This window comes from Cololabis saira, chromosome 23 (assembly GCF_033807715.1).
Source record: "Cololabis saira isolate AMF1-May2022 chromosome 23, fColSai1.1, whole genome shotgun sequence".
In the NCBI taxonomy this organism is placed as follows: Eukaryota; Metazoa; Chordata; class Actinopteri; order Beloniformes; family Belonidae; genus Cololabis; species Cololabis saira.
Genome location: NC_084609.1, coordinates 22,202,761 through 22,215,201, shown reverse-complemented (window position 1 = coordinate 22,215,201; position 12,441 = coordinate 22,202,761). Strand labels below are relative to the sequence as shown.

The following is a 12,441-nucleotide window of genomic DNA, read 5'->3' as shown; positions in this document are numbered from 1 at the left end:
AGATAGGAAGCTGTGGTATGATTTAAACATTTGTTACGCGGCGACAGCTCGGCTGAACGCGCGTTCATGCGGCTCCCGACCCCTCGCTGCGGCAGCGGCCCAGCTGTAGAAGTCCATGTGTCTTTCAACTGACTTTCACCACCATTTTCCAAAAGATGTGCGATTCCACTTCTAACTGGACGCCATTTTACACTGAATTTGTTCTTTTAATTTCATGTAATTATCAGTCAGCAGTTCATAGTAAAACTGCATGAAGTGGTAGATGTGCATTTTCATTTATCCATCCAACTCTTACTTTCTTATTTCAACCTCGCTGTCCAAGCTTGAAGATGTGCCCATATTTTCTTTATTTACTCTCTTTCAAAACTGTCTCAAAGTTACCTTTTTGCTTGCTAAGAATAAGCACTAAGTTCTGTAGAAATATCAAAGTAAAATGACAAAATGACACTTTTCAGGACTGATGCATGTTTTCCATTTGTTTTTATGACACGGTTCAGTTTTAGAAGTCATATAGTGAAGAAGGGTAAAGTTTTATAGCAGTCCCTATAAAACAGCTTACACTGGTAACGCAATATCGTATCAGCGCCGTAATAATGATAATATCAAAGCTAATTTAACATTATTTTTCCATGATGAAGTTATATTGTACTGATATGAAGTGTTATCTCCTACTGAACAGTCATCTCTACCTCGGTACGGCGCTCTCGCAATAGTGAAACCTGCAAAAAGCTTGCTAGTGCTAGCTAATTTATTGGTGCTTCATGGGAAATATTGAGCTTTTACACTCATTAGATGTCTCCTGTCCTCGTATTAGAGTTCTGCTCCCCAGTTTTAGAAAGTGGAAGTTTTATCAACGTCTAAATCACATCAAGATTAGGAGAAATACGCCATGAACCTTTCATACTCACGACATCTTAACTTACCTGTTGAACAAATTGGCTGATATGTGGAGTAGTAAGTTTATGTCAGATGGCCGTGCCACATTACAGTGAATTATATTGATTTAGATATCGTAGACATGATTTCAATATTGATGCATGTATTTAAATAATGAGAGCTGATATACACATGAAGCGGACAACATGAGGCTAAATGACCAAGACCAGCAGAAACAGGATGTTTTCATGCATTTTTTTTGTTTTAAGTTTTAAAGTGTGTGTTAAAACCTTTTTAAACATAGAACTAATCAGATCAGAGTGAAATAAATGACAACAGTTGCTCATGGGTATTTAAAGCAGCACTTCTTTTCTGTTAAAAGATACATTTTAAATACATTTAAAGTAATATTTGATTAACTCTTAAATCATCTAGCCTTTGCCTCTCCCTGTCCCTGATATCAGCTATCCCCCAAAGCAAATTTGGATTCCCATATCGGTCAAATCTTGTGAGAATTGCTTATCGCAGACAATCAATCTCAAGTCCCACGGGCCAAATCCAACCCACCACCTCATTTTATCAGGCCCGTGGGAACATGCACGGACATTTATGTACTTAAAGTACAATTCTGTTCTATTTTAAAGACTCACATGAACCATCACTTCATGTCCCAAAATGAATCCTCAGTACCTGCACCGTGATGAGGTCTACTCTCTGGATGGCAGCATCTCAAATTAAGAGATGTCCTACTTCGCGTTTGCAGGAAAGTCATGGATAGGGGGAAAAAAAAAGAAAACCTTATGAAAAGAGAAGGAAGATAGACTAAAGAAAAAACAGGTTTCAGCCTGATAGAGATAAGCTTTGTTCGTGATGTGTTTAGCAACACTTTACAGGACTGTCTCAGAAAATTAGAATATTGTGATAAAGTCCTTTATTTTCTGTAATGCAAAAATGTCATACATTCTGGATTCATTACAAATCAACTGAAATATTGCAAGCCTTTTATTATTTTAATATTGCTGATCATGGCTTACAGCTTAAGAAAACTCAAATATCCTATCTCAAAAATTAGAATATTCTGGGAATCTTAATCTTAAACTGTAAACCATAATCAGCAATATTAAAATAATAAAAGGCTTGAAATATTTCTGTTGATTTGTAATGAATCCAGAATGTATGACATTTTTGTTTTTTTAATTGCATTACAGAAAATAAAGGACTTTATCACAATATTCTAATTTTCTGAGACAGTCCTGTATGTCTGTCCAGTGTTTTCTACACCTCTGAGGAATTCATGTGTTTGATTGACAGTTAAATGCAGAGGGGAGTATGCAAAATGATTACAAAAAAAAAAAGAAAAAAAAAAGAACCTATTCCTTTCACACTAACCATAATGCTGATGTGGCCCGGATGAAATCAGAGTGGAACTCACGGCTCATCGCCTCACAGCACCATGTCACGCATCGACAACGATAAAACTAGCTCACAGCAGTAGAGTGGACGTCAGAGACTCAAAAACGCCATGACAGAACAGAACACGAACACTGACCTAGCAAGAGACCAAACGAGAGTAAATCTTGAACCACATCGTAATAACAACCCGACCTCCACACCTGTAGGGGGAGCTACTGAGCTAAACATGTGGGCGTACACAAGAAGCCATGACAATTGTCTCCTATATTAGAAATAGCTGAAAAATTGAAGTTAGGCATGGTTGGATCATAGACTGAGTTTGGTGCTATTTCTCTTTTTCCCGTTGGAGTTTAATTTGGGTTTAATGAGAATCAGCCAGCACCCCCGTGATGGTGACTGAGAATTAGAAAAACGCTGTGGGCTCATCTTAATATAATCTCCTCCTGAGTGCTACTGGGACTACTACTACTACTTTAAATGCCAAGTATTAATCTGTAATACCTGTGTAAGATGGTTGATCGTCTGTGTCTACCGGCAGTGAATGACTCGGCAGATTTGTGTGAATCTGACATATCCAGGCTTCCAGTCTCGAGGGCCTCCAGCCTGCGGGGCGCTGACTGTGCTCGCCACTCCTCAGACAATAGACTACTATGCTCTGCCCTGCACCTGTGTTATGTTTTCCTGCTGACAAAGATGTGCTTTTCCTCCTTGTGGGCTAAATATCAGCTTTGTTTCCATGACTCAGAGACCAGAAAAGTAAAGCTGCCACCAACCCTGAACCAAGGCTCTTTTGTTGTAAAAAAAAAAGAAAAAAAAAAGAGGCCAAATACCTCCAAATACACAAACACGGCAGCAACTGGTTGGTAAACGGGTGCTATGTCGACTACTCCCACAGCAAAGCTGCTGCACAAATGCTGACTGAACACAATCCCGTCGGTAGTTTCCTGTGTGAAACAAAACCCCCACTGCAAAAAAAAAAATACAAAATAACCCGGGGAGTCATTGGATATGTCTTTTATTCACCGTAGAGTAATTTCATCATTCAACGTCTGTAAATAGGAGGATGGGTAGAAAATACATTTCCAAAGATGAGATCCAAACTCTAAACATGCGTCGCGATGGCTTTGTGACATATGGGCATTTGTTTTGACGGGGGAAAATATACACTAAGACATCAAGACGGTATCTGACCACATCAAACGCAGAGAGCGTTCAAAGGACTCGTGGTGTTGTCATTGTTATGGTTAAAGAAGTACTGAGGCATTTCCAAGCCGAGAAGCCAGTTTGTCCTCTTGCAGGCTCAAGATCAGGTAGTCTGAGAAATCAGAGAAACACTACTGCCCCCTGCTGGTTTAGAAAACAACTACTCCGTGACTGTGGACTGTGATGCTTAACTGTATACAAATGTTTACTGCACCCAAATTACCAAATCAGAAAGACATAAAAACATGAAAAATCACTGCTGTCCATGTTTGTGATTCTTGTTGTCTTTTAAAAATCAATCAGGGAGGACCTAAAACATGCTCTTAGTCCATAAAGCTCGAGTGTTCTCCATTTGTGGGGCATACTTGTACGTCAGCATCTTCTTCTAGTGTGAACAACTTGTCACTCAGCAGAGCCATGACCATGTCAGTCTGGATATCATCAAGTCCAGACGTCTGTTAAGAAGTGATACCTCTCAAGTCTCGGAGCAAAAGCACGAACTGACAAGTATGAAGAAGCAGGAGGTTCTCTGAGAAAGCCATCAGATTATGATGCTGAACTTGGGTCAGCAGGAAAACAAGTATTTACTTGTCTTGGGGGTTTTCCTTTAAACATGCCTCCAATTTTCAGAAGTACTTATTCCATAAATCTGTTTTCTATGCTAGTTCAGTCATGGATAGCCAGGACACTCAAACAACCACGCAAATTTGTATCTTTGGTTCACTTAAGACCTTCAGTCAGTCTAATATTTTTGGGCTGTGGGAGAAAACACGAGGAGGGATGAGGAAAACATGCAAATTCCCCCCCGAAACACGTCATCTGAGATCCAAACCCGGGACCGTTCTTGCTGCGAGACGACAGCGCTAACCACCACGCCACCGCACCGCCCTCTTGCAACTACTGTCGTGTTATTTCTTGGAAAGAAACTTCATTTTGTTTCCTGGAGAGACAGAAAAAAAAAAAAACAAACAAGAATGGTTTAAAATAAGAATGAGACAACTTTGATGGTCTGTGTGTTGGTGACAAGTCGTACCCAGGCCTTTGAGGAATCTGTTGACCCTCCGGTGCTCGTTCTCGTGGATGGAGTCCAGATATTCCTGCACTCTCACTTCAAACAGGCCTGTGGTTCAGGACAGGGAAGAAAAGGAAGTGTTGGGTCAATCAGAGCGTGTTTTTTATGTCCAAGTGTATCAAGAAAGCCTGAAATTCCCTGACGGTAAGTCCTCAGTACCTCTCAGCGCCTGCCTGTGGAGCTCCCTTTCCTGGATGAACCAGCCAAACATCTGCGTCTCCATGAAGACCTCCAAGAAGCGCCGCACGGTCTTGGATGGGATCGCTTTCCGAAAACCGTCGCGCCGGAACGAGCAGTGACCCGGGGAGGAGGATGAGGAGGAGTAGCCGTCTTCCCGCTCGCCGGTGATGAAGAGCGGGTAGTGGCCGACCAGCTCCACGAAGAATCGGACGAAGGCCTCGGAGACGACGGTGCTCAGGTGGCCAGAGTCTGGGGAGATGAGACAACTTCAACCAGCGTCTGAGTGCGGACGGACTTCCATGAACCGTTTATGTGCATGTTTGTACTTTGGGAGCGTCATACAGCTGCAAGGCCTCACAGAGCCTCACGTTACGGTCTGTGAGGGACGTTTTTAGGCCTGTGTTGAAAAAAATCGATTCTCCGATTTTAAATCGATTCTCATATTAATTCCTAATTCATATGTCTAAAGATTGATTAAAAAAAAAAAAAAAAAAAAAAAAAATTTCATCATTACATTACAACTTTTGGTTATTTTTTTGTTTATGCCCAAAAAAAGTAATGTTTTGTTGGACACGAGAATAACTGGTGCCATGTTTTTGCCTTTAAATATGTTTAAAGGTATGAAAACATTAAAGCTTTCAGTTATAATTGCATAAATTGTCTATATTTCTTTGCTTTATATACTGTCTTGGGGTTACATTTGCATAAATGTTAAAAACCAAATTCTCATAAATGGGGAAAAAATAAAAGCGATTTCTTTCGTCCTCTGTTTGCTGCCCTGGATCTGTTTGATAATTCTGACCCACATGATGTTTCTGAAAGCAGTTCTATCAGCATTCTGGGAGGTGATTGGTCCTTACAGCATCATTAGCTGCAATACTTGCTGTTGAATCTCAATATAATACTAGTAGTAATATGTTGCATAACTACACAGTCATATAATTCATGCAACAGCTGAAAAAACAGTTTTATTAACAGTAACCCAAATCAATATCGGATCGAATCGAATCGGATCGTGATAATCGATTCTGAATCTTAAAAATCGGAATCGAATCGATTCTTGATATTTGAATCGATCCCCAGCCCTAGACGTGTTTGCTCTCACCGCTGGGTGTGTTGCCTCCTCGCTCGTGAGCAAGTTCTCGTCTCCTCTCCAGAACAACTTCCAGAGCGGACTGGAGCTTGAACGGCAGGATTGAGTCCTCATCATCCAACTAAAAGTGCGGAAACAGGGAAGTTAATGGATTTCTGTTTGGATTAAAGTCCGTTCATATTAATGATGAACCTTAAAAACAAGGAAAAATTGAAGAAACGGCCAACCTGTCTGAGAAATCGGCTATTACCAAGATCCACAACGAGAACCTGAATAAAGAAAAACATTTTATTGATATAAATCACATCCCTGTTTGTTCATAGTTACATTTCTCCGTGTGTGACTACATGAGTTTGGTCTGACCTCCTCCAGAGGAAGCTCGGTGAGCTGAGGCAGGGAGCTGGACAGCAGGCCGACGATGAAGGGCGTCGGGGTGCAGACGATGTCCAGCATAGCTGAGGGAAGCACGGGGATGTAAGTGTGCTGCCAGACGAACGGGTAAAGTAGCGCCACGACAGCATGGCAGCACTGGGAGAGAGTACTGTGGAGGAAGAGAGAGTAAAATCAGTGGAAAGCTAGTTTTAGTACCGTTTTTCAGTTTAAAATTGACGAGGAAACGCATGAAAATGAAGGAGAGGAGAGGTTGCTCTCTGTCACCACATGAGGGAGATGTTGTCTAAACACAGCTCTGACTTCTCCCTGAAGAGACCTTTCCCAGGGAGAGAAGCTGGGCTACATACTTGCTTTACTGACATCATCCTTGTCCTTTACAACTGTGACCGCTCTCTCCGACTCCCACTGGCTTTCCTCAGCAGAGCAACAGCCACTCCGCACTGTCCTTAAAAATATCTCTCTGGCATGATCCCCCGAATCCTTGAGATGCCTTAAGTTTATTCTGAAATGTAGGTCCGGACCACCCGCGTTATATCTGACTTCACGTTTTACACGTCCCTGGTGCTTTTTCTCTCCATGATTACAAAAACAGCCCAAAGAGGATGTTCAGTGTAACCTCATGTTCAAAAGAGCGTGGGGGGGTGGATTGACCCACTGAGGTGACTGACCTGAGCTTGTCTGCCGTGAAAATGACCCGTCGTTCCAGCAGCAGGGAGCCAAACACCCTGAGGAGCAAGCGCAGACTCAAACAGGAGAACAGACATTCAAAGTCCACGTGCTCCAGGCGGGAGTCGGAGGGTCGACACAGCTCCATCACCTGAAAAATGAGTGGATACAGAACATTTTATCCCATCTTACATCCCATTTATTAATCCAAGCACAAGAACATGCGTCGTCCTACTCAGGGAGGACTGAGAGTCTGTTGGAGGTGTCATGGAGCAAGGAGGAGGGTCAAAGGTCACCAGTCCATCACAGGACCACGACCCTGTACCTTCACGCTCACACCTACCAACAATTTACAAGCGCCGATCAGCCTAAAACGCATGTTTATTTGTCTTTGTCTGATACTTTCTTTTTTTTTTTTGTTTTTTCTTTTTTTTAACAAAAAATCCACACAAAATGACAAATACATGACAATTATTCTAAGTAATATTTAAGTAACAAAACTGCACAGTATAAATTAAAAAATAGATTAATAAAAAGGGGGAGAGTTAAAAAAAACAAAAAAAAATTAAAGCTGCAAGCAGCGATGAACGGGCCCTCGCACTCATGGCCACCGCCCCCCATAAGCATATCAGAAAAGACACCACCCACGACTTCCTATGTAAAACCATTCAAAAGTTATAGCAGAAAAAAGGGACAACCAATCAGAAGAAGGGGCGGGGCTAATTCAGGCCAATGAAGGTCAAGGACTCCATACAGAATGTGATGACACCAGCCACGACTCTCTATGTCAAACCATTCAAAAGTTATAGCAGAAAATAGGGACAACCAATCAGAAGAAGGGGCGGGGCTAATTTTCGCCAATTATGGTCAAGGACTCTATACCGAGTCCCATGACACCACCCACAACTTCCTATGTCAAACCATTCAAAAGTTGAGCCATTAATGCAAACCATGAAATATCAAATTTATCGACAGGCCTGGCTTTTCTTTAAGTAGCGACATGATACAGGTGTGTACCGATTTTTGTTCATGTACGTCAAACCGTATTATGGGGCTTGAGGCGCAAAGTTTTTTCTGTCTGAACCAATCAGATGAAGGGTGGGCGCGCTTTTTGCCGTCTAGCGTCGCCACGGTAACACTTTTGAAAGAGAAAAGTAATGCGTGGTGTCGGAAAATGGAGACGCACATTTTGTTGTATAACACACCTGGGTGCACGTTACGGTTCGGGCCGTATTACGTCAAACCGTATTGTGTGACTTGAGGCACAAAGTTTTCAAGGGGGCGCTGTTGAGCCATTTTACCACGCCCATTAATGCAAACCTTTAAATATCACATTTTTCACCATGCCTGGCTTGCGTGCAAAATTTGGTGACTTTTTGGGCCGTTTAGGGGGGAAAAAAGGCCCTCCTTTCGTCGAAAGAAAGAAAGAAAGAAAGAAAGAAAGAAAGAAAGAAAGAAAGAAAGAAAGAAAGAAAGAAAGAAAGAAAGAAAGAAAGAAAGAAAGAAAGAAAGAAAGAAAGAAAGAAAGAAAGAAAGAAAGAAAGAAAGAAAGAAAGAAAGAAAGAAAGAAAGAAAGAAAGAAAGAAAGAAAGAAAGAAAGACACATACAGAGACAATCATGGCGGTACAGATGAGAGGATAGTAGTTAAAATCAGATCACTCAAATGAACGACGATCATACAGTACAGCTGTATCTCATGGTCCAGAATGTATGATATTATATTAATCTTTTATACCATATTATATTACATGTTGTTATATCATATTAGCGTACCCAGTAATATAGCATATTGTATTATTATATTGTATGTTGCTTCATTTCATATATTTTTGACTGTATTATATTGTAAAATTATATATCATAGCGATTGCATTATTATATAATTTAATTTATAACACTAATATACAATTCCTCACACACACACTCCTTCCAAATTTTTCTTTTTTTTCCGTTATGTTTTTGTTTTAAAGTTTGTTATGTCTGTTATTCAAATATATTAATACATTCATTAATATGCTATACTGTATTTTGTATTGTGTGTGTGCGTGTGTGTGTGTGTGTGTGCATGTATATATATATATATATATATATACATACATACATACATACATACATACATACATACATACATACATACATACATACATACATACATACATACATACATACATACATACATACATACATACATACATACATACATACATACATACATACATACATACATATATATATATGTGTGTATACCTGAAGTGTGACTACCTGCAGAACGTATTTTAGCATGAAAGCTTGCATATTTAACGTACATCAAGCATCCTGTATCATAGCTACATGTCTGACAATAGAAGTGAACGCACTAGAGTGAAAGTGATACCGATCCAAGATGGCGGCCACGCCCGACGTTCTCAGGCAGTCAATGCGGCGCCTCGACCAAGATGGCGGCCGCGCTGAACATCAGCCCCTCCCCCCGCGGGAGCTGCGCGCGCAAACCAACCATAACATTTGTAAATACATATAATATAAACTCCTAAGTATGTGTTCATGTGAGTGTGTATATATAAATATATTGAAGTGTCAGTGTGTTTTTTTTCTTGGTCTACTTATTATGGATTTAAACTCCTAAGTATATATTTACAAATATTATGGAAGACAACACAATAAGCAGGCTATTAATTAATGACATCAATAACCATTTACCCGATTTTTGTTATCTGTGACTGTGATTGTGGGAAAGTATGACGAGGGGGGGCTTTTCACGGCAGGGGGGCTGAATCCGGCACAACACCGGTCCCCCGGAGCCCCCGGGTTCGGACCCCCGGGTTCGGACCTCCGGGTTCGGACCCCCGGGTTCGGACCTCCGAGCCCGGAGTTCCTCGACGGTCCGGTCCGTATGCGGCTCCGGAGCTAAGCCAAATACTTAGCCCATGCAAAGATCATATAAATATAAATCATAGACATATATAAAGGCTAGATGACTCGTCCGCGCTGCTGCCAATGGAGAGCGACGTCGCCACACGGCGGCCATCTTGCCACAGGAGAACTCGCTCAGAATAACATTGTGTTCAATGGAGCATGTACTGCTTAAACAACCTTAACTTGCTCAATTCTCAACAGATTTTCAAACAGTTTGGTTTGTCATGAACGTCAGAGATGTAGTTATGACACTGCATACTTGTGAATAATTATAAACATTGAAAAAAGTACTTTTATATGAAAATAACCATAAACAGATAGCCATGACATGGTTTTCATATTTAATCAATATTTCTATAGTATTCTTAGTAATATTTATAGTTACATTATAACATATATATATTATTACCATATATATATATATATAAATATATATATATATATATATATATATACACATATTATTACCATATAACATGTATTCATATGACATAACATATTAATATATTATTACATTATGATGTATTTACGTCATGACATTACATTACATATGTGTGTCTATATATATATATATATATATATATATATATATATATATATATATATATATATATATATATATATATATATATATATACACACCTCTATCCATTAAGTGTAATCAGATTTTTTTACTAAAATGAGACATTTTAACTAGAAATAAGACAAATATTCTTGTTAAGATTTAGTTTTTGCAGTGATCCATTTTACTTATCCTGTGAAGGACAGAGTCATATTGATAAGTTCAGAAAACTGTTTTTTATTGTTGTGTTTTGATGTATTTGATGTAAGCCCAGTGGATATTTAAAGCTTACAGAAGGCTGCATTTAACTGCTGCTATGTCATTCCTGCAGTATTTCTGCAGGTGTTTTGGTCACTGCTATTATTTGTAATATATTATATTATTTGTAATCAGCACAAATTATCTGTCCCCATATGATAAAATCCACCATCCCCCCTGATTTTTTTTTTTTACAACTTGAGTATTGGTGGTCACCCTTGATAACTTGGGCAGGTAACGTTAACGTTAGTTAGTGGTGATACACAACTATTGTATATGCTGCATGATTAGGTCGTTTTTCGCAACGAAGAGATACAATTTCAACATGTCCAAGCATCCCGAATCATACCCACGTTAATGACGTTTATGATGAACCAGTCCGTTTGTAAATCCGTCAAGATTTCAGCAAGTTATGAGTATTTTTGTCTGTACAGACCACTCACCCTCCAACAGCAACAACTATAGCGCACGCATGCGCACCAGAGAGTCTCCTGTGGCAAGATGGCCGCGGGTGAACGACGCTGGAGACTCCGCCGTGAGTCATCTAGCCTTTATATATGTCTATGATATAAATTACATAAAAAAAACCTGAACTTACCGCTGACTCCTGTCAGTTACCGGGTCCGTGCTGTGGGATCTGATCCTTTTATAAGGGTAAATGTCCATGCAAAACCTCATCTTAACTCTCCCTCACTGTTCAGCAGCCACGGCTGCTAAACACTGGCTGCAGCTGGAGCGGACTGAGCTGGTGGTGGGCGTGGTTTCAGCAGCGGAGGAGACCGAGGGGTGGTGTGCATTTTGGTGACGTAAAGAAAATGCACAAATCTAAACGGCCTCACAGAAACCACATGACACGGGGGGACTCTGTAAGGGTGGGGGCGAGCAGACCCTGCAGATTTTCATGGGATTTCATCTTTCCTGTGTTGGCAGGGTGAACGTCAGAGATGTAGTTATAACACTGCATACTTATGAATAATTATAAACATTGAAAAACGTACTTTTATATGAAAATAACCAGAAACAGATAGCTATAACATGGTATTTATATACTGCTTTAATTAACATTATTTTTATAGCCTATAAGCTATAAATATTATTTTTCTATTTTAATAAAATTAAATGTTTTTCTCTCATTTCAATTAAAACAAATAGGAATATTATCGGTTTTAATGACAATTATTGTACATCACAGCTAATTGTAAAATACATTGATTCAATTCGATTATATACAGGAATTACAGGCTATGATAATAATAGAAAATAAAGAAAAATGACTCAAACAAAAAAAAAAACCAGTGAGTGAGACAGGCAAGACAGCGACAACCAATGCAAGTGGGATGTCAACAGTGTATACATATTTCAAAACACAGACAACAACTTCTGAGCAAGTGGTTTGTTGAGCAGATATTGGAATTAATCTCAGATATTTGCATGAGGTCACTCTCACTCTCAACTAAATAAATAAATATATATAAATACAACAACACACTCCTCTCCTCTTAAAATAAATTCAAATAAACAATCAAACTTATTTCCTTATACAATTTATACAAAAAACATATGTCTTTGTAAAAGAGCATAATACAAAGTCTTTCAGAATAAATGTACGTATTTTTAACGTGTGACAGCATCCTGTATCATAACTACATCTCTGCCGTTTGTAACAAACCAAACTGTGTGAAAATCGGGTAAAAAGTCTGGGAGTTATGGATGATTGCAGTCCATAGAAACTATGCACTAAGCAAATGATGCCCTGTCCAAGATGGCGGGCGCATCGATCGGCACCCTCCCCAAGATGGCGGCCGCGCTGA

General features: G+C 39.7%; 1 protein-coding gene across 2 annotated transcripts in view; it reads right to left on the bottom strand.

The window, feature by feature from the left end:
- Positions 1–4,177: 4,177 nt before the first annotated feature.
- The window catches only part of LOC133424230 (DENN domain-containing protein 2A-like), a 30,662-nt gene continuing 22,398 nt past the window's right edge, over positions 4,178–12,441 (bottom strand). For both annotated transcript variants that reach the window (XM_061714718.1, XM_061714717.1), the window contains exons 14-20: positions 6,899–7,047; positions 6,201–6,378; positions 6,065–6,106; positions 5,850–5,958; positions 4,724–4,993; positions 4,526–4,612; positions 4,178–4,432 (exon numbers count right to left, since the gene is read on the bottom strand). In XM_061714718.1, coding sequence (XP_061570702.1) covers positions 4,401–4,432; positions 4,526–4,612; positions 4,724–4,993; positions 5,850–5,958; positions 6,065–6,106; positions 6,201–6,378; positions 6,899–7,047 — 867 coding nt within the window. In that variant the 3' untranslated portion in view covers positions 4,178–4,400. The remainder of the gene's footprint in view (positions 4,433–4,525; positions 4,613–4,723; positions 4,994–5,849; positions 5,959–6,064; positions 6,107–6,200; positions 6,379–6,898; positions 7,048–12,441) is intronic.